General features: G+C 40.7%; 2 protein-coding genes across 2 annotated transcripts in view; one reads left to right on the forward strand and one right to left on the reverse strand.

Annotated features, from left to right (window-relative positions):
* Positions 1–580: 580 nt before the first annotated feature.
* Positions 581–23,785, forward strand: part of LOC139461215 (cytoplasmic aconitate hydratase-like) — a 49,418-nt gene continuing 26,213 nt past the window's right edge. Inside the window, exons 1-6 of the mRNA XM_071242822.1 lie at positions 581–593; positions 12,466–12,564; positions 13,205–13,373; positions 14,317–14,454; positions 17,400–17,552; positions 21,068–21,137. Of these exons, the coding sequence (XP_071098923.1) occupies positions 581–593; positions 12,466–12,564; positions 13,205–13,373; positions 14,317–14,454; positions 17,400–17,552; positions 21,068–21,137 (642 nt within the window). The remainder of the gene's footprint in view (positions 594–12,465; positions 12,565–13,204; positions 13,374–14,316; positions 14,455–17,399; positions 17,553–21,067; positions 21,138–23,785) is intronic.
* Positions 4,613–6,762, reverse strand: LOC139461276 (keratin-associated protein 10-8-like; the record flags this gene model as incomplete). The annotated part of the gene is made up of 2 exons (XM_071242908.1): positions 4,613–4,642; positions 6,427–6,762. Coding segments are annotated over 2 exons (366 nt in total), but the record flags the coding sequence as incomplete, so codon positions are not given.

A 23,785-nucleotide genomic window follows, 5' to 3' on the forward strand; every position in this document is an offset into this window, starting at 1 on the left:
TCGTACGTGGTACGAGATGAAAGCGCTAACCAATTAAAACTGTGTTCAATCTTACTCCACTTATTTAATTATTACTATATTGTGCCTGAGAGTTAGAACTTTACTATGCTTTTATATATATATTTGCAAATAAGATAATTTTATTTCTGAGACTACATATGTTAGTCTGCCTGGTAAACGGCTTGCGAGAAATTGACAGCGGCCCAAGAGTCTCGTAGGAAATACGGTATGGAAACAACTGGTGACGTCGTACGTTTGTTTAGTTGTATACTGCATCAAACGTGTATCGGTAACGTGTATGTCCCTGTCAAGTACACAAGACAATCCACCAATATTATACTTTCGTTGAAAAATATATTCATGAGAGCTAATATCTCCAAATTTTATTCTCCAAATTTAACAATGTGTATGATGGTGATTTGTGCTGCTGCTTTCTTAAAGCATTTCCATAGCTTTTCCAAAATTAATTACGCATGTAACCATCATTTAATACTTTATTGATTTTTATTCTGGTAATAAATAGTTAGTTTCTACGAATATACAATCGCACACTTGCTCACGTGACTTTACAGCAGACAAGATGGCGGCGACAGGTAAGAAAGTGTGCCTCGGCTCTCGCGTTTCTTCCAACTTGTAATTGTCCTGTCTTTTAAACTTAACATGTTTTCAAATTTGCATTGAGACGCAATCCCCGTTGTAAATATCTTTAGAGAATAAATGTAGAGACTGTCATCACTTAATTAACACAATGTCTCACGCCAACAGCATCAGTGGCAGTCTAGGACATTGGCCGATGATAGCGCTAGCAGGCGATGTTTGTTGAAGGACCTGCAAGGGTGGTCGAATCTTGCCTTATAAATACATTTCCATGAAAGATGACATTCTCAAATTCTTTGAATGGATTTTGATGCATATTTTGAAATGAGAAAGAGAGTTCTATGTCGACCTATTTTCTACTATTGATTCGTCGTGGTATTAATTGTAACATACTGTGACTGACTAAAATGTTAGTCCACTTTCTCACTGTTACTACTGTGTTAGCATGGTTAGGTCTTGGGACATTTATAGTACAGAGGGAGTGTGCATGATATTCAACTCATGTGTATATATCGTTTATACTTTGTTCAACAATGGAGTAAATGTTGAGAATGTTGTGTTATTTCAACCATTTGCTTGGCGTATTATTTTTATTATCATTATTGTAATCATGATTATAATCATGATTATGATCTAGGCCTAGGGTGTTAAGTAATATTTTGTAAAGTATTTTGTTAAAACTGATAAATCTTGGAAATCAATCCTTATGCAATATTGTTAGGTTTTGTTGATTACAATAACCATATTTGCAACCTCTTCTGCGATAATATTGCATTTTTTACAATTTTATTCAAAATAACACAATTGCAATACTGTTATTATCATGATTATACTGGTCATTACCTTTTGTCAGCATTGTTGCAGTATTGCTGAAATATTGCCGAAATATTGCACATGGGAACATGGCACAGTTTATTTTTAAAACACTGTTTATCACAACTTTTAAAATTCATGTTAGTCCACTGTCAAGTACAAGTAAAATCAAATGTAGGTAGTCCTCATTGATTTGTAGCATTGGGGATTATTATTCTGAACCAGTTATGAATACTTCAATTTTCAACAAATTGGAACTGAATAAAACTGACAGAATAGTAAACAGTTTTGTGTCGTTCAAGCAGAACTTACTGTGAGGACTAGTGCATTGGACATGTTGGAGTTGATAAGTCTTAAAATAGACAAATTTAAAATATTGTTACATGTATGTTATGGCAAAGGGCGGTTATCTCCTGTGAAGATTGTTTCTGATCAGTCGTTTTTCTAGGACATTTACTACTTGTAATCCAAATGGCCTAAATATTTTGTTCAAATTTGGTAAACATGGTAAAAGAACCAAACTAAATAATGCTTATGAAAAGTTGATATCACGAAAGTGACCTAAAGCCATTTGTCTCTACCTTCATATTTAAATCACTGCTCACACTGACAATTCTACAGATAGCTCATTTTTCTACATAGTATGTTTGTCTTCAAATGGTAAACACAACATATGTCACTTGGAATACTTAATTAATCATTGATCTATTGGTCCCATGAAAATCCTGATAGAGAATAGGTCTCCAGCAACCCATGCTTGGCGACTAATGGGATAGTGTTGTCTGGCTCGCTGACTTGGTTGATTCATGTCATCGTATCCCAATTGCATGGATCAACGCTCATGATGTCAATCACTGGATGGTCTTGTCCAGACTCGATTACTTACAGACCGCCGTCATATAGCTGGAATATTGCTGAGCAATGCTGAATGCGGCTTTTAAACAACTAACAAACAACCAACCAAACATTGATCTATTGCATACTTAAGACTAATTCACCATTAGGGCTGCCACTAGTCATTTTCATTGATCGTGTTGATAGCAATAATTAGGTTTAATTTTACATTGGGGCTGTCACGAGTCAGATCCATTGATCGTGTTGATTGCAATATGACTAATTCACCATTAGGGCTGTTCAAGTCATTTCCATTTCTTGTTTATTATAATAAAGGGGGAAGGGGGGACGGTCTTGTGTTTAAAGCGCTGCTAAGTCCTAAGTTTGGTCCCACACACAGATACCAGAGCTCCAGATAAGCTGCGTATCTGCGTGAAATACGCATAAAAAAATGCAGAAATACGCAGTAAAATAAAATCCAAGCGTATCAAATACGCAACGAACATTACTGATACGCTACAAAAATAAAACTTTTGCGTGTCATCAAAATAGTGTTAAGTAACCCTGCGTATTCGATTAGCAAATCAACAACTTATTTGAAATTATAAACGGGCGTTCCGTCAACCTTGCCAAACTCCACGATGACAATTACATCATGATTATTTGCCATCACACTTTCTTGTGGAACTTTCGTGGTATTTTTGAGTCCTATAAAGCTCTCGAACCCACATGACACCAGTTTGCAGGGCCTAGATGAATAGTGTTTTTAAATATATAACTTAAATACCCACATGTGTAAAAACTAGTGGGTAACAAAATTTTGAATACCCAGATAGAATTACTGATGCCCAATGATTTTAAAATGCATGGGTAAAATACCCACAACACCAAAAGCTTATCTGGAGCTCTGCTGACAGTTTTAGTCCACTAGTCCTTATAACATGTATAATGATAACAAAACCCTTAAAATGGCAAATTTCTACTAGTCCTTATGATACCTTAATTATTGGGCAGTTTGGCAAGGACTACAGGACTAGGGCCAATTTCTACCGCTGGAATGTTGGTGGATTCATGGCGTATTTGACATCAAGCAACTCGGAGATTCAAGGATCAGGCCGGCATATTTTGAACATCTGTTGCCATCGCAGCTCATGATCATTGAATAGTCATGAATGGTGTGGGAGTAGTTTTTTGGTTCATTTCATGTGACTGCAACAATAATGTTACCTGGTTACTGCTCGCTGCAGCTTACACAACAGACATGAGTGATAGTCCGATTGACAAGATGTAGTGAGCTGAATCCAACCATTCGTTCATTCTATTCAACCACACAGTAGCGTCAACAAAGGAATACCAATAAAGATACTGGAACCATTTTATTACATTTTAAAATAAGCAGGCTAGACTTTAAAGTGGGTGAGTGATAATCATGATATATAACAGTTGTGAGAAAATGTACGACTTTATTGATAACAGCTTCTGTTTTGGGCATATAGTGATTTTCAACATAGATTCTTACAACGTTATCATGGTTATCAGGCTGGAGTGACAGCAACCATTACAAGGACTAGTGGACTGAAACTGTTAATTTCTACCGCTGCCCAGGTAGTAAATTTGGACTCGTCCCAGCACTTTTTTATGCAAAGAACATTGTCACAATGTATTGCTAAAAGATATGATTTCAAAGTGTATCTTACAGGCACCATTAACCTATTTCAGCTGTTAATGGGAAAGGCATTTCAAAATTTGAGCATTAGGCCACACACATTTTATTTTTGTATTTTTCGGGCATCCTGTCCCTACTGTAAAGCAGCTGGAAAAGAAATAAGTTAAACATAAAAATATTTGTGTTTATTTTGTCGCCAGCTGGTAATATAGACCCTCTTATCATGCTTATTCCATATGAAATGTTATATATATTATTTCCATGTCAGCGATTCAAGAACGCCAGCTGCAGTTTTAACTTCAGTGCAGAATAACTTTCATCTAAATAAATGACTCACATCAGTGTACATAGGTATTTATTTTTATTTTTATTTCGAAAGAACTTGTGTGAAGAAGCTGAAATAAGTACTTTAATGTGTTGATATACGTGCATGTACAGCATGCACGCACTACATACACAACATGCATACACTACATACACAACATGCACAAGGACACACAACACACATGAACATAACACACATGAACACAACACACACATGAACGCAATGCTCATGAACACAACACATGAACACAACACACATGAACACAGCACACATGAACACAACATACATCAACACAACACACATCAACACAACATACATGAACACAACACACATGAACACAACACACATGAACACTGCACACAGGAACACAACACACATCAACACAGCACACAGGAACACAACACACACTGGAACACAACACACATGAACACAACACACATGAACACAGCATACATCAACACAGCACACAGGAACACAACACACATGAACACAATGCACATGAACACAACACACATGAACACAACACACATCAACACAACATACATCAACACAACATACATCAACACAACATACATCAACACAACACACATCAACACAACACACACTGGAACACAACATACATCAACACAACACACAGGAACACAGCATACATCAACACAGCACACAGGAACACAGCACACATGAACACAACACACATGAACACAACACACATTAACACAACACACACATTAACACAATGCACATGAACACAATGCACATGAACACAACACACAGGAACACAGCATACATCAACACAACACATGAACACAACACACATTAACACAACACACATCAACACAACATACATCAACACAACACACTGGAACACAACATACATCAACACAACACACAGGAACACAGCATACATCAACACAGCACACAGGGACACAGCACACATGAACACAACACACATGAACACAACACACACATGAACACAATGCACATGAACACAATGCACATGAACACAACACACATGAACACAGCATACATCAACACAACACACATCAACACAACACACACTGGAACACAACATACATCAACACAACACACAGGAACACAGCATACATCAACACAGCACACAGGAACACAACACACATGAACACAACACACACATCAACACAATGCACATGAACACAACACACACATGAACACAGCATACATCAACACTACACATGAACACAACACACATGAACACAACATACATGAACACAACACACATGAACACAACACACATGAACACAGCATACATGAACAAAACACGAACACAACACACATGAACAAAGCATACATCAACACAACACACATGAACACACCACACATGAACACACCACACATGAACACAACACACATGAACACAACACACATGAACACAACATACATCAACACAGCACACATGAACACAACACACATCAACACAGCACACAGGAACACAACACACATGAACACAACACACAGGAACACAACACACATGAACACAACATACATGAACACAGCACACAGGAACACAACCCACATGAACACAACACATAGGAACACAACACACATGAACACAGCACACATCAACACAGCGCACGGGAACACAACACACAGGAACACAGGAACACAATGCACATGAACACAACACACAGGAACACAGCATACATCAACACAACACACATGAACACACCACACACTGGAACACAACATACATGAACACAACACACAGGAACACAGCATACATCAACACAGCACACAGGAACACAGCACACATCAACACAACACACACATGAACACAATGCACATCAACACAACACACACATGAACACAGCATACATCAACACTACAGATGAACACAACACACATGAACACACCATACATGAACACAACACACATGAACACAACACACACGAACACAACACACATGAACACATGAACACAACACACATGAACACATGAACACAACACACATGAACACAACACACGAACACAACACACACGAACACAACACAAATGAACAAAGCATACATCAACACAACACATGAACACACCACACATGAACACACCACACATGAACACAACACACATCAACACAACATACATCAACACAACACACATCAACACAACACACATGAACACAACACACATCAACACAACACACATCAACACAACATACATCAACACAGCACACAGGAACACAACACACATCAACACAGCACACAGGAACACAACACACTGGAACACAACATACATGAACACAGCACAGAGGAACACAGCACAGAGGAACACAACCCACATGAACACAACACACATGAACACAGCACACAGGAACACAACACACAGGAACACAGCACACATGAACACAGCACACTGGAACACAACACACATCAACACAGCACACAGGAACACAGCACACATGAACACAGCACACATGAACACAGCACACATGAACACAGCACTCAGGAACACAACACACAGGAACACAACACACATGAACACAGCATACATCAACACAACACACATGAACACATCGCACATCAACACAGCACACATGAACACAATGCACATGAACACAACACACATGAACACAACACACAGGAACACAACACACATGAACACAATGCACATCAACACAACACACAGGAACACAACACACATCAACACAGCACACAGGAACACAGCACACAGGAACACAGCACACAGGAACACAACACACAGGAACACAACACACAGGAACACAGCACACAGGAACAGAACCCACATGAACACAACACATAGGAACACAACACACATGAACACAGCATACATCAACACAGCATACATCAACACAACACACATGAACACATCGCACATCAACACAGCACACATGAACACAATGCACATGAACACAACATACATGAACACAACACACATGAACACAGCATACATCAACACAGCACACATCAACACAACACACATCAACACAACGCACATGAACACATCGCACATCAACACAGCACACATGAACACAACACACATGAACACAACACACAGGAACACAACACACATCAACACAACACACATCAACACAACATACACATGAACACAACACACACATCAACACAACATACATCAACACAACATACATGAACAAAACACACATGAACACAACACACATGAACACAACACACATGAACACAACATACATGAACACAACACACATGAACACAACACACATGAACACAACACACATGAACACAACATACATCAACACAACACACAGGAACACAACACACATCAACACAACACACAGGAACACAACACACAGGAACACAGCACACACACAAAAGTTGAATATCCTGTGAGAAGGACCATGTGGACATGCTGCCTGTGTTCCCAGGGTGTTATCTACAGGACAGGGTCGTCATTGTCGTTATCGGTGGGGTCAAAGTCCCCTGGGCGGGCAGTGTTGGGTGCATCACTGATGGCACCCTAGGCACAGGTCAACACAAACAACACCAGTGACGAGAATGGAGGTCACTTATCATCACTTATGATATAAGTTGATTATAACAAGTTTAGGACAAGTGGTCAGGTTTGATTGATGCCTGTCATCGTATCCCAATTGTGTGGATCAATGCTCATGATGTCAATGACTGGGTTTTTAGGTCCAGATTTGATCATTTACAGACCACCGTCATGTAGCTTGCATATTGCTGAGTGCGGCGTTAAACAACAAACAAACAAACAGTAGTTGGGAGAGTTACACCTGTACACTGGTCATTGCTGGTTTCGGAATGTTGATATACACTGTGTAAACTCTGTGTAAACAATGATGTTTGTATTCACTGTCCGTGGGTGTCCTTATTCAAGGTTAGATATCTTTAGGTAAGCAGCATCCCTCATGCTGTGTAAGTGTCATAATGTTTTCAACAACTCAAACATGTTGAAGGTTGAAACTACAGGATCAACTTTCAGTTGAAGGAAGAGAATTTATGGATGTCAATATCTTTATTATGAGGTACACATTGTTTCAGGGTATATTCTTACTCCTTCATCATGTTATAAGTATGTACAGGCATGAGAATCTTCTGCGGATCCGCAAATTTCCGTGAATTTTAGTGACCACAAATTTGTTAAAATCTGCTGGCTTCCCCCGTAAATGCCCCCAAAATATCGACCACGCCCCTTTGCAAAGATGTTTCAGCTGAAAAGGAAAATATCCATTCTCATCCCTGTATATCATGGTATATCGTGTATGTCATGGTATATCGTGTATGTCATGGTATATCGTGTATGTCATGGTATATCGTGTATATCATGGTATATCGTTTATATCATGGTATATCATGGTATATCGTGTATGTCATGGGATATCGTGTATGTCATGGTATATCGTGTATGTCATGGGATATCGTGTATATCATGGTATATCGTGTATATCATGTATATACTCCGAAAAGTTGTGTTTCTCATAAACAAAGAAGTTGACATCCATAAATTCTCTCCCTTATGTGTGTCACTTCTAAATGTCATTCAAAGACTACATGTAGATGGTCAATGTTAATATAAGACTCACAACCGCTGCCCGTCCTGCACTGACATAACTTGCAACCGTTCAGAGCCTCAACAACAACAACAGCAAGAATTGAAGTTTCAGTTTTCCATTTGTTCACCTCACATATCACTTGCATTTGCTTCAAACACAATGGAGGGGGCACGGGTGGCCCAGTTGTCTGAGGCGCCGCGATTTACTGTGCAGAGTTGCGTCCCTTGGGCACGCCAGAAACCTATAATTGTGGAATCGAATCCTGGTTCGCCCCGATTATTTTTCTACGTTTGTCAGCCCCATTCACGTGCTCGTGGGTCTCATCGATGTGATAAACGTCTGAGACCTGCATCACTTTGGGCTTTCCTCCCGAATTAAGCTGACACGCCACGATGTAACTGGAATACTGTTAAAAGCGGCGTTAAACCCAACTCACTCACTCACTCACTCACTCAAACACAATGGGGGCGCACAGTCAAGATGACCTGATCGATAATCAAGATCTTTATCATGTTTATTGTTATACAATAGGTCTTACCTCGCGAGGCACATCAAATCACTTGAGCACCTCGATTAAGAACATGAAATAATATGGAAAATATCTGTTGACGTCCAGTTGACTGTACACGTTGTTTATGAACTGAATGTTGATTTTGTTTGGCGATTTTGATTGGACTATGCATGGACAGCCGCAAGTCAAGTCCAGTCCAGCTACAATGTAATTCCATAATTCCAGCCTAGTTTGGCAAGTGTGGAAATGGGACTTTTATAAAGTCACTTAACTCCCTTTGAAAATGTACCAAATCGTTTGTTTTCCGTAATTCCTCCCAAACATTTAAGTGACATATAATTTGAACTGGTTACACAATGCCTTAACATGTTATTGTCTGAAATTCAAGATTATGATTATAAACAGAACAATGTTATGTTCAGCTGCAGTCATTCTTAAGTTATGATGGATTTATGTCCCTTTGCAATTGTCAATGGAGTGACATTTATGGTCCATACTTGCAAAAAGTGGTCCATAAATTTTGTCAAAATGGGGCCCAAGATCCTTGAAGAGAGTACCAATGATTGCAGTGATTTAGGCTGGAAGTTACATGAGGTGAGGAGATAAGATAGTGGGTATCTGGAGCATGTGAGTGACTGAGTGTGTGTTGGTGTCTTCCTGGCACTGTTTGTGCCACATTGTGACGAGAATATTCAGTGTCTTTACAAACATCCATGTTACAGAAGACAGTACATTAACTAGGGTGCCCGTGAAGATCTGGGGTAGTATAGGTCTTCAGCAACCCATGCTTGCTGTAAAAGGCGACTGTGCTTGTCGTAGAGGCGACTAACGGGATCGGGTGGTCAGGCTCGCTGACTTGGTTCAAGCATGCCATCGATCCCTATTGCGTGGATCGATGCTCTTGATATCAATCACTGGATTGTCCGGTCCAGACTCGGTTATTTACAGACCGCCATCATAGCTGGAACATTGCTGAGTGCGACGTAAAACAACAAACCAGCCAACCAACCAACTAACTGTTCCACATGGCAATTGTAGCGCTACTACAGTCGTAAGTCTATGTTAAAGTATGGGACTTAAGATAACCTTAGTGCTATGATAACTTTGTGTAACAGACCCCAGTACATTATCACAGAATTACATTTAACATGCTGAAGAATATTCAAGAGATTTAACTCTGAGCATGAGAAGCATGTTTAACATTGACACAATATTATCATAAAAGTCTGGGTACAGATCACCTGCTCCCAAAACTAGGCCATGTACCAGGGATTTTCGAAAGTGCTACAAGTTGCTCTACCCTGATGACCTGTTATATTAGTCATGTAAGTCCCTGACCCTTGCCGGGCCCGTAAAATTTGTAAATATTCTTCAATTACAAGGATAGCAGACATGCATTTACTATAAAGGAATGGGTGTTTCTTTTTGAGTAACTTCAACAGACCCCCACCTCCCTCGACACATGCCCGCGCAAACACACTCACACACACATACAAGGTATTATATTCCATCAGAGCGCGAGATAAGCTGCGTATTTACGTATAATTAAATCATTAAATCATCTGAAATATGCACACAAATCAAATCCTATCATATCAAATTCTCAACAAAAAACTATAAATATGCTATTGAAATAAAATTAATGTGTATATTACAACCATTAGAAAAACAATTACATATTTTACAACTGTTAAATAAAATCATTGTGTATCAGCCGATTGCCAAATTCACTTCCCGACTGCAACAAACATACTGATAGATGCCAATTAAAAAGCCCATTGTGTCTAGTCTATGTATCTTAAACAGTCGCTTGTTGGTGATTAAAACAATACACTTTTCTTACACTGCTAGGATTTGTAAACAAGGAAAGGCTTCCGGGAGAGGTGTCGCAAGCAGACACAAATGGGTATACTAGTATTCACATAGTTTTAAATGTGCAGAGTTGCGGCCCTTGGGCATACCAGAAACCTATGATTGTGGGTTTGAATCCCGGTTCGCCCAGATTATGTTTTCTAGATTTATCAGCACCATACCCATGCTTGTGGGTTTCACCGTAGTGGTAAACGTCCTGCATCACTTTGGGCTTTCCTACCACATTAAGCTGACACTCTGTGATATAACTGGAATACTGTTAAAAGTGGCGTTAATCCCAACTCACTCACTAATTTTCCTTGGCTGTCAAGACATTAACATGATTAAGTGTAAACTACAAAGTGAATTGATGCGAGAATTTAATTCTCTCCTTTCTCAACTAGTTCTAAATGATTTACATGGATTGTTATGAACGAAACAGGTGTTAAGTTAAATACCATAATAACCAACAGCTTATCTATAGCTCTGTTCCATGGTATTGTTTTGATAGCTCAGCTCAGTTACTACTCTTTGTACAGATAAGATAGGAATACTCTCATCAAGATGGGGGCGGTCGGGTAGCCCAGTGGTTAAAGCGTTCGCTCGTCACGCCGAAGACCTGGGACATAGGTACAATGTGTGAAGCCCATTTCTGGTGTCCCCGCCGTGATATTGCTGGAATATTGCTAAAAAGACGTAAAACCATACTCACTCACTCTTGTAACAACAAGCATGATCAGATTATTTGCACTTTTGAATTTGTTGGGGCTGGCTGATTTGTCATCTTCTGATGACTCATTGTTTTATTCTTATTTAATTTTATTATATTTGTTACTTAAGTCACTCAGTAGGCACGGGTGGCCCAGTTGTCTAAGGCGCTGTGCAGAGTTGCGTCCCTTTGGCACGCCAGAAACCTATGATTGTGGGTTCGAATCCCGGTTCGCCCCGATTATGTTTCTAGGTTTGTCAGCACCATACCCGTGCTCATGGGTTTCACCGAAGTGGTAAACGTCTGAGACCTGCATCACTTTGGGCTTTCCTTCCACATTAAGCTGACACGCCGCGATATAACTGGAATACTGTTATAAGCGGCGTTGAACCCAACTCACTCACTCAGTAGTAATTTGGTCCTAGATTTTATGTTGTGTATTTTACACAGATATGCAGCTGGACCATGCCAACTGGAGTTCTGGCAGTGGCTCAAAGCAGACATTGGACTTGTGTGGAGACTTGAGCATGTAGACTTGAGCATGTAGACTCTCAACCTGGGCCTTTGTTGTGATGCATTTTGTGTTACCATGGTAACAGAGTGTTTGTATTTGCAGCAGGGAGCAACCCGTACAGCGGACTGCTTAAGGACGTCACAATCGATGGGAAGGACTACAAGTATTACAGCCTACCAGGTCTCAATGACAGTCGATATGGTGAGGATAGTTTAGTTCCTGATGAATTCTGCAGTATTATCATGATCATCAAAATTCTGCAGTAAAAAAACACAATTCTGCGACCAAAAAATGCATGACCATATCCCCTAAAAATTAATACAACCTGACAACTTTTTCTTTTTCTTCTTCTAAATTTCAATCTCTTGCTTTTATGGTTATATGCGAGCATAGTGTGCATGGTTTATGTGGTTGTTTCAACATTTAAACACCATAAAGTGAGAATTATTTATTTCCAATTTCGTTTCGACCCATGAAGATTCCGGGGTAGAATAGGTCTTCAGCAACCCATGCTTGCCGTAAAAGGTGACTATGCTTGTCGTAAAAGGCGACTAACGGAATCGGGTGGTCAGACTCGCTGACTTGGTTGATGCATGTCATCGATCCCAATTGCGTGGATCGATGCTCTTGATATCAATCACTGGATTGTCCGGTCCAGACTCGATTATTTACAGACCGCCATCATATAGCTGTAGTATTGCTGAGTGCGCCTTAAACAACAAACAACCAAACAATAATGGTAATTTATGGACTGTTATGGACTGATCCTAAGAGACTTTTTAGAATTTAGACTAGTGGTAATGTGAATGATGAGTGCCACCGCTGTGATGCATTGTTGCAGACAAGCTTCCCTACTCTGTGAGAGTCCTGCTGGAGTCGGCCGTGAGGAACTGTGATGAGTTCCAGGTCCTCAAGAAGGATGTGGAGAACATCTTGGACTGGGAGAAGCAGCAGGCTAACAGTGTGGAGATCCCCTTCAGGCCCGCCAGGGTCATCCTGCAGGATTTTACGTGAGTATTTACCACGGGATTTCCCCTTCAGGCCCCCCAGGGTCATCCTGCAGGATTTTACGTGAGTATTTACCACGGGAGATTCCCTTCAGGCCTGCCAGGGTCATCCTGCAGGATTTTACGTGAGTATTTACCACGGGATATCCCCTTCAGACCCGCCAGGGTCATCCTGCAGGATTTTACGTGAGTATTTACCACGGGATTTCCCCTTCAGACCCCCCAGGGTCATCCTGCAGGATTTTACGTGAGTAATTACCACGAGATTTCCCCTTCAGACCCCCCAGGGTCATCCTGCAGGATTTTACGTGAGTATTTACCACGGGATTTCCCCTTCAGACCCCCCAGGGTCATCCTGCAGGATTTTACGTGAGTATTTACCACGGGATTTCCCCTTCAGACCTGCCAGGTCATCCTCCAGGATTTTATTTGAGTATTTACCATGGGAGATCCCTTCAGACCCGTCAGGGTCATCCTGCAGGATTTTATGTCAGTTAGGCCCTTTGGGCCCATAGTGTGTTTCTGTGATCAATGTTCAATGTTCCTGTAATATTTCAGTGTGTTTACGTTTCCATTAGTGAGTAAGTTGGGTTTAACGCCGCTTTTGACAGTATTCCAGTTATATCACGGCATGTTAGCTTAATGTGGGAGGAAAGCCAGAAATGGTGCAGGTCTCAGATGTTAACCATTTCAGTCAAACCCACAAGCAACGGTATGGTGCTGACAAATATAGAAACATAATGGGGTGAATCGGCATTCAAACCCACAATCATAGGTTTCCGGTGTGCCCAAGGGACGCAACTCTGCACAGTGAATTGCGGCACTTTCGACGACTGGGACACCCGTGTCCTGCCATGTTTCCATGAGTTTCTGTGATTTTTCGCTATTTTTTCAGGGAGTTTCCGGGTATTTCTTTGACATTTCGGTGTCTCTCTGTGTGTTCTAGGGGTGTTCCTGCAGTTGTAGACTTTGCCACCATGAGAGACGCCATGAAACGTCTTGACGGAGATCCAGAGAAAATCAACCCAGTCTGCCCAGCCGACCTTGTGATAGATCACTCTGTGCAAGTGGATGTGGCCAGGAGGTGAGGTGGATGTAGTTGCTGATGTCGCTGTCTTGTATTTAGCATCTACACCTTTGTGATCTTAGTTTCATCTTCCTGAGGCAAGGGAGTAAAATGACTCTCAAAAGTCCAGTTTCCACCCTTGCCGAACTGGGCTGGAACTTCTGGGCTCACAAAGTAGCACCACCAGTGGCTATTATGAGTTATGTCCCCTCTATGCCCCTCCTATTGACCAATCAGAATCAATCTCTCCTTATCACTTGCATTTGCTTCAAACCAAATCGCGACGCCCAGTCAAGACAATCTTGATTAAAAACAGGAAAAGATTTGCAAAATATCTGTCAACGCTCAGTTGACCAAAATTTTCACATTGAAATCCATGTTGTTTACGAAACGGATGTTTACGAACAGTCAGTTAACTCCCTTGCCTCAGGAAGATGTCATAGTTTCATTGACATAGCCCCAAAGGTTGACTGTATTTTTTAATCAGACGGTGATAACTCTTTTTGTGTGAAATATTTTGAGAGATTATGACAGTATTGTAGTCATATTTCACTATTCAAAAGTTGAACAGGAATATTCTGTCTGTAAATTGATGAGAAGTGATAAACCCAAACAAGATTCAGATTCAATGAAACGTTATGTGATTTTTGGTTTTGCTTTAGATGCTATGAGTCTTTGTTAGGCTAAAAAAAATAATAGTCCTGGTTCTCAGGCACCGCCTACATAATCATGAAGTTCGACGCATGATTGGTTTTTATTTCCATTTTAAAATCAAAACAAAAATAATCCTTACATATTCCAAGACCAACGGAAGTCAAATGCTGTTTTTCAGTATTTTAGTCATCATGGAATTCAGGAGGGCCTGTCACAATTGTTTATTTGGTTACACAACTAAGTAAGGATAAGATATATGCATGAACAACTTCTATATTACAATTAGGAGTGACGTTTCGGTATAGATTCTAACACCGATATCAAGCAAATCTATCACTTGCTTGTTAACGGTGTTAGAACCTACACCATGTGTACACCGAAACGTCACTCCTAATTGTAATAAAGACGTTCATCCATATATCTTATCCTTACTTAGTACTCCAGCTTCTAAATGCTTCTCAAAGAAGTTATTGGTTTCGCAACTGTTTATTTGGTTGCATACTAGTTTGAACAAGCAAATACTAGTTTTTGAGACCGTCCCCCCACACTATATTTTCAAAAAACATTGCCTGAGAACCAATTCTTATTTTAAATAAATATTCTTATATTTTAAATCAATAATAACTATCAAATAAATAATTACTATTGGACAGTTTGGTAAGGACTACAGGACTAGTGCCAATTTCTAACGCTGTCATAAAGCCATGTTGAGGTGTGGGAGTTACGACTATGGTAAAGCCTTATTGAGGTGTGGGAGTTACGACTATCGTAACGCCATATTGAGGTGTGGGAGTTACGACTATCGTAAAGCCATATTGAGGTGTGGGAGTAACGACTATCGTAAAGCCATATTGAGGAGTGGGAGTTACGACTATCATAAAGCTATATTGAGGTGTGGGAGTTACGACTATCGTAAAGCTACATTGAGGTGTGGGAGTTACGACTATCGTAAAGCTACATTGAGGTGTTGGAGTTACGACTATCATAAACAGGGTTAGAAACTAACAGTTTTTGTCCACTAGTCCTCTTAAGGATAACATAAAGCAAAACCCTTAAAATGGGCCAATTTCCACTAGTCCTTAGGATACCTTTACTATTGGACAGTTTGGTAAGGACTACAGGACTAGTGCCAATTTCTAACGCTGTTATAAAGCCATGTTGAGGTGTGGGAGTTACGACTATGGTAAAGCCATATTGAGGTGTGGGAGTTACGACTATCGTAAAGCCATATTGAGGTGTGGGAGTTACGACTATCGTAAAGCCATATTGAGGTGTGGGAGTTACGACTATCGTAAAGCCATATTGAGCTGTGGGAGTTACGACTATTGTAAAGCTATATTGAGGTGTGGGAGTTACGACTATCGTAAAGCTATATTGCGGTGTGGGAATTATGACTATTGTAAACTTGTGTTTAGGTGAGGGAATTACGACAAAATCGTTAATCTTTTTTTTAGGTGTGGGAGATACGAAAGTTAAAATGCTGATTGGGTGTTCACAATTTGTGACCCGTCTGATGGTCACAGTGCGTGACAATGTTTGAAAAATTGCTCATTCTATCAGCCACTGGTTTGTATAGTCTTGGGGCCCATTCCTCAAAGCCATCTTAGCGCTACCACTGTCGTAAGTCTGTGTTAATATATGGGAGTTAAAATCGTCTTAGCGCTATGCCGCTTTGTGTTATGGGGCCCAGACCAGTGTACGAAATAATTTTAAAACCCAACAAGGCAGTCGGGCAGGTGAGCCATAAATGTTACCTGCCAATCTTCAGACAATATTGATATTGAAAAATCAGTGAAACATCAGAAAATTGATTAGGTAAAATAATGCTAACAGTTACTTGAGAATCTACAAGTAGTTATGATAAACCGGAATATGTGAGTTGTCTTAAAATTATCTGCCAGACAGTCAGGATATTATGATATTACGATATAGTCGATATGGCCCGAATATTACTCCATCTTAAAACATTCACCAGGCACGTCATCTAAGGCGCCACAGAAACCTATGGCCGTGGACCGATTCCTGGTTCGCCCCAGTGATGTTTCTCGGTTTATCAGCAACATACCCGTTCTTGTGGAATTTTTCAAAGTGATAAATGTCTTAGACCTGCATCACTTCATGCTTTCCTCCCCAACATTAAGCTGACATGCCGTGATATAACTGGAATACTGTTCAAAACGGTGTTAAATGAAATTCTATCACTCATTCACTACACATTCACTCACCAATTTCATTTATCTGGAAACAGTTTAAAGAATTTATGAAAAGTAATAGTTTTAATTTTCTTGAGCAGTAGCGTTTATTTTCAGTGGTCTGCAATATTCACCTAACCCCGGAGGCGGGGTCACACCAGTTCAAAGTTCAAACCCAGGGTCAAGGTCAACCTCTTGCAGAGTATGCTCCTCTTCAGGGATCCCTGTTTTAGATTCTCTATGTCCATTTCACGGCCACAAAACCGGCGGGTTGGTTTAATTATACATTTTTGAGCTAATTTGCATAATTTTTTTGTATTTTCCCCCACTCTCCTATTGTTATTGTATTTCTTTGGCTATGTAGGTTTTTGGTTAATTGTAGCTGTAGATTTTATTACTGCATGAATTTCTGCACAGTATATTCTAATCCTATTTTTCATGCACTCTTAACTTTATAGTTTTGTGAGTGTAATAATAAAAAATAATGAATTTATATAGCGCTATATATGGGAGAATTGTGAGGACAGGTAAAAGTCTTTGGAGAAAAGTAAGTTTTTCTCAGCCTCTAGAAAACGAAGAAAGTATCTGATTGTTCAAATGAGGGAAAATTTGGTGTGTTTCTCAGTAACGTTTGCTTCAAATCACAAAGACTATTATCTGCTTTTTTTTGCTTTTTTTTGTCGCATGTTTCAATCCAAGATCCATCCCACCAACCTTCCTCAAGGATCCTTTGTGTGTCCGCATATCATCCTTGTAGGTTTCCCCGACGTCTGTACTTCACAGTGGTGGTCATTGTATCATTCACTGGATTCTCATATTCCTAGCTTGATTATTTACAGGTGTCGTCGTATGTTTGAAATATTGCTGAGTGCTGTTTTTTTGTTGGTTAAAACTCAATCTCATTAGAATCAAATCTTCATGCTTGTTAACGCTACCCATAGATCTAAGGACATCCCATTTTAGGTCGCGTCAGATCAACCTTTCACAAACTTTGACCGACCTCTGAAAGAAATGACTAAAAAAAAGTCAACACACCAGAAACCTATGATTGTGGGTTTGAATCCCGGTTCGCCCCGATTGTGTTTCTAGCTTTGTCAGCACCATACTCGTGCTTGTGGATTTCACCGGTGGTAAACGTCTGAGACCTGCATCACTTTAGGCTTTCCTCCCACATTAAGCTGACACGCCGTGATATAACTAGAATACTGTTAAAAGCGGCGTTAAACCCAACTCACTCACTCACTCACTAGTTTCAAACTTTTGACTTCCATTCCAGACTGAGCTTTGAAGACTTATTTGGACAAAGTTCGTGATTCAAAATTTGAAAACAGAACAAAACAAATTCTGGAATGTCTAGTAGATGACAGATTGTATGCCTGTACTTCTTACAGGCTATGGAAAATCTCTTCCTTTTGAAATGTTATCCCATTAAAGTGAGAGACAATGATTTCTGAATACCCTGTGTAACCATTTACTAGGTTGAACGATTAGAAAACAGATTCCAACTGACACTTCCAAATCTGGTAAGCGATGTTTTGATTGGTCGGAAGAAAGATCGTTCTGACATGAACAGTAATGCTGATGTCTGCAGATCTTTGTTCGGCGGTAGCAAGAACTTAGATCTGATTTTAATGAGATTGGTTAAGACTCTGTCACTCTTGCAGTGGTAGAAATTTACTTTTACTTATTTACAAGACGATTGGCAACATCCTGATATTTCTCATCCTTGGAATTCCTTTATTACAAGACTGTAAGATTTCCTGGGGTGTCTGGGCTTGTTTCAAGTTCTGACTCTGAATTGGGGACCGCCTCCATGGCCTAGTGGTAGAGCGTCTGCCCAGAGAGTAGAAGGTCGGCATCATACCAAAAGACGTTAAAAGATAGTACTTTTGTTACCCTGCCTGGCATTCAGGGGCTAAAACAAGGACTGGTCGGCTTGGAGTCAGTATACTGTGTCTGAGTGGGGTATTCATGTTAAACTGTGGCATCGTATCTCAGAGGGCAAGCACTATAAAATCGGCATAAGTCCGACCTAGTACAAGCATTGTTTGATAGGCATTACTTAGAAGTTGACAGAAGACAAGATAGACACAATTTTTATGGATAACAACTTCTTTAATACTGTGAAAAGCGACGTTTCGGTATAGATCCTTATACCATTGTCAAGCAAGACTGAATGGGGGTACTTACTTACTTACTTACTTACTTTGGAGATTTAACATTCGCTTTCCGACTGATGCGTATTTCGCACACGGGCCCGGCCAGGCCATTTAATGTGTTTCCGAAAGGGGCGAAAGTGGTGTGTGCAATCCAAGAGGGGGCTTTAGGGGTTGCTTATATAGAATTTTGGAATTATGAGATTTGGAAATAGATGCCAATGGGGTTGGGGAGGAGAACTAAGGGAGCTGAATGGGGGACATAGTGCAGAATATATATAGTAGGTGGAGGATTAACAGTAGAGGATTAACAGTGACAACAATAGTATACATGAGTCTGATAACATAGGTAGGTGTGACAACAAAGGGATGGTGCTGTCACAACACGATGGAAGAAAAACACATAGCTGGAAGCCAATAAGGTCATGAAGCCAATAAACAGGATGAGTGGTTATTGTTTGATGAGTTCATAGTAGACGGGTGGGATGAAATAGCCTTGATCTCTGTTGATTGATGGCACATTCGCCGCCACAAGCCATCAATCAACAGAGATCAAGGCTATTTCATCCCACCCGCCTAGTATAGACTCATCAAACAATAACCACTCATCCTGTTTACTGGCTTCATGACCCTATTGGCTTCCAGCTATGTGTACAAGCAGCCAAACACACAAATCGCTATATAATCTTGTTTAACATTAAACACCATTTCACCTTAATTGGGACTTCTTAATTTTACTTGTTATCTGTAACATAACTAAAATACTTTTAAAAGTTAAACACACACCACCAACCCCCCCCCCCCCCCCCTCACACACACAGTTTTCCAAAATTTGCTTCTTTTATTCAAGTTTTGTTGCATTATGTTGCACTCTTATAATTTGCTTTTTTTCTTATACATATTTTCCCACATCTACTAACCTGAAAACACTGTAGTGCCATCTGTTTTTTTTTATTTGTTTGTTGTAATACACATATATTATAAGATATAAATTATGAAACAGTTTTTTGACATCCAATTTGTATTAAATAATTTGAAAAAGTGCTAAATGCAGCATTTTTACAGCTGTTCATGGCAGCATTTGGACAAATTCATTTTTTATTAATCAATGAAGATATGAGAATTTCCTCAGATTCCCGGAATTCCGGGATTTTCACTTTCAGAATGATGTAAAATGTACTTATTTTAATCCTTGTTTTTGAAATTTAAAAAAAAATACAACCTACATTGGCGATGTTCGTCCAAAGATCACTTTTGCTGTTCTCATGTCTGGCAATGTCCTCTTCAAAATTGATTGATTATGTTGATTGCATAACTGTATGACATGATGTACAGTCACTTCCCTCAAAGATTCCTCAGCAATTGTCGACAGTGATAAACCTTCTCAAACTAAATTTCTCCACAAATGGCTTCTGGGACCTTCCTTCAGTTTGTGTTGAGTGTTTCTTGGTGTTTTTTGATAACACGTGGAAGGCCTGTTTGACATGTTTGTGTGATTTTTGTGGGCCCACATTTTATGTAAATTGTATTTGTTACCATGGTTACAGTGTTGTAAGAGGTTGACCTTAGCTCGTTGTGATTGCTACGAGAGTAGTGATATGTTGTCAAGACAACCAAATATTGTTTCAGTGCTGATGCTCTGGAGGAAAATGAAAAACTTGAATTTGAGAGAAATAAAGAAAGATTTCTCTTCCTGAAGGTAAGCACTTCTGAACTGATGACAGAAACTTTGACAGAGAGAATGACGGTACTTGGCGTAATAGATGTGCAGCGTATCATGACAGTAGATCAGATTATGAAAAATGACCTGGTTCAATTCCCCACATAAGGGCAACATATAAAGCATATCTTTGGTGTCCCCCTGAAGTGATATGGCTGGAATATTGCTGAAAGCAGCGTGGGACTTATCCATCTACCTGACTGACTGACTGACTGACTGACTGACTGACTGACTGACTGACTGACTGACTGACTGACTGACTGACTGACTGACTGACTCACTCACTCACTTGCTGTCTCATTCGCTATCTCACTATCTTAATGTTGCTATATAAGTGCATCATCTTGGATGCGACATTAAACCCCATTTCACCTCACCTATCACTATAATACTTACCATCTAACTCATTTGCTATCTCACTCACTAACTTTCTCTAACTCTCGCACTTTCTCCTCACTCACTCACTCACTCACAACTGACTAACACCACACTCACTTGCTCTCACATTGTCTCCTCGCTGTCACTCACTCACTCACTCACTCACTCACTCACTCACAACTGACTAACACTACACTCACTTGCTCTCATGTTGTCTCCTCGCTGTCACGCACTCTCACGGGGCGGTCGGGTAGCCTAGTGGTTAAAGCGTTCGCTTGTCACGCCGAAGACCCGGGTTCGATTCCCGACATGGGTACAATGTGTGAAGCCCATTTCTGGTGTCCCCCGCCGTGATATTGCTGGAATATTGCTAAAAGCGGTGTAAAACCATACTCACTCACTCATGCACTCACTCACTCACAACTGACTAACACTACACCCACTTGCTCTCACATTGTCTCCTCGCTGTCACTCACTCACTCACTCACAACTGACTAACACTACACCCACTTGCTCTCACATTGTCTCCTCGCTGTCACTCACTCACTCACAACTGACTAACACTACACCCACTTGCTCTCACATTGTCTCCTCGCTGTCACTCACTCACTCACAACTGACTAACACTACACCCACTTGCTCTCACATTGTCTCCTCGCTGTCACTCACTCACTCACAACTGACTAACACTACACCCACTTGCTCTCACATTGTCTCCTCGCTGTCACTCACTCACTCACTCACAACTGACTAACACTACACCCACTTGCTCTCACGTTGTCTCCTCGCTGTCACTCACTCACTCACTCACTCACAACTGACTAACACTACACCCACTTGCTCTCACATTGTCTCCTGGCTGTCACTCACTCACTCACAACTGACTAACACTACACCCACTTGCTCTCACATTGTCTCCTCGCTGTCACTCACTCACTCACAACTGACTAACACTACACCCACTTGCTCTCACATTGTCTCCTCGCTGTCACTCACTCACTCACAACTGACTAACACTACACCCACTTGCTCTCACATTGTCTCCTCGCTGTCACTCACTCACTCACAACTAACTAACACTACACCCACTTGCTCTCACATTGTCTCCTGGCTGTCACTCACTCACTCACAACTGACTAACACTACACCCACTTGCTCTCACATTGTCTCCTCGCTGTCACTCACTCACTCACAACTGACTAACACTACACTCACTTGCTCTCACATTGTCTCCTCGCTGTCACTCACTCACTCACTCACTCACAACTGACTAACACTACACCCACTTGCTCTCACATTGTCTCCTCGCTGTCACTCACTCACTCACAACTGACTAACACTACACCCACTTGCTCTCACATTGTCTCCTCGCTGTCACTCACTCACTCACAACTGACTAACACTACACCCACTTGCTCTCACATTGTCTCCTCGCTGTCACTCACTCACTCACAACTGACTAACACTACACCCACTTGCTCTCACATTGTCTCCTCGCTGTCACTCACTCACTCACAACTAACTAACACTACACCCACTTGCTCTCACATTGTCTCCTCGCTGTCACTCACTCACTCACAACTGACTAACACTACACTCACTTGCTCTCACATTGTCTCCTCGCTGTCACTCTCACTCACTCACTCACTCACTCACTCACAACTGACTAACACTACACTCACTTGCTCTCACATTGTCTCCTCGCTGTTACTCACTCACTCACAACTGACTAACACTACACTCACTTGCTCTCACATTGTCTCCTCGCTGTCACTCACTCACTCACAACTGACTAACACCACACTCACTTGCTCTCACATTGTCTCCTCGCTGTCACTCACTCACTCACTCACTCACAACTGACTAACACTACACTCACTTGCTCTCACATTGTCTCCTCGTTGTTACTCACTCACTCACAACTGACTAACACTACACTCACTTGCTCTCACATTGTCTCCTCGCTGTTACTCACTCACTCACTCACTCACAACTGACTAACGCTACACTCACTTTCTCTCACATTGTCTCCTCACTGTCACTCACTCACTCACTCACACACTCACTCACTCACTCACTCACTCACTCACTCACAACTGACTAACGCTACACTCATTTGCTCTCACATTGTCTCCTCGCTGTCACTCACTCACTCACAACTGACTAACGCTACACTCATTTGCTCTCACATTGTCTCCTCGCTGTCACTCACTCACTCACAACTGACTAACGCTACACTCACTTGCTCT

The sequence above is a fragment of the Haliotis cracherodii genome, unplaced genomic scaffold (assembly GCF_022045235.1).
Source record: "Haliotis cracherodii isolate W230 unplaced genomic scaffold, xgHalCrac1.p SCAF_14, whole genome shotgun sequence".
Classification (NCBI taxonomy): domain Eukaryota; kingdom Metazoa; phylum Mollusca; class Gastropoda; order Lepetellida; family Haliotidae; genus Haliotis; species Haliotis cracherodii.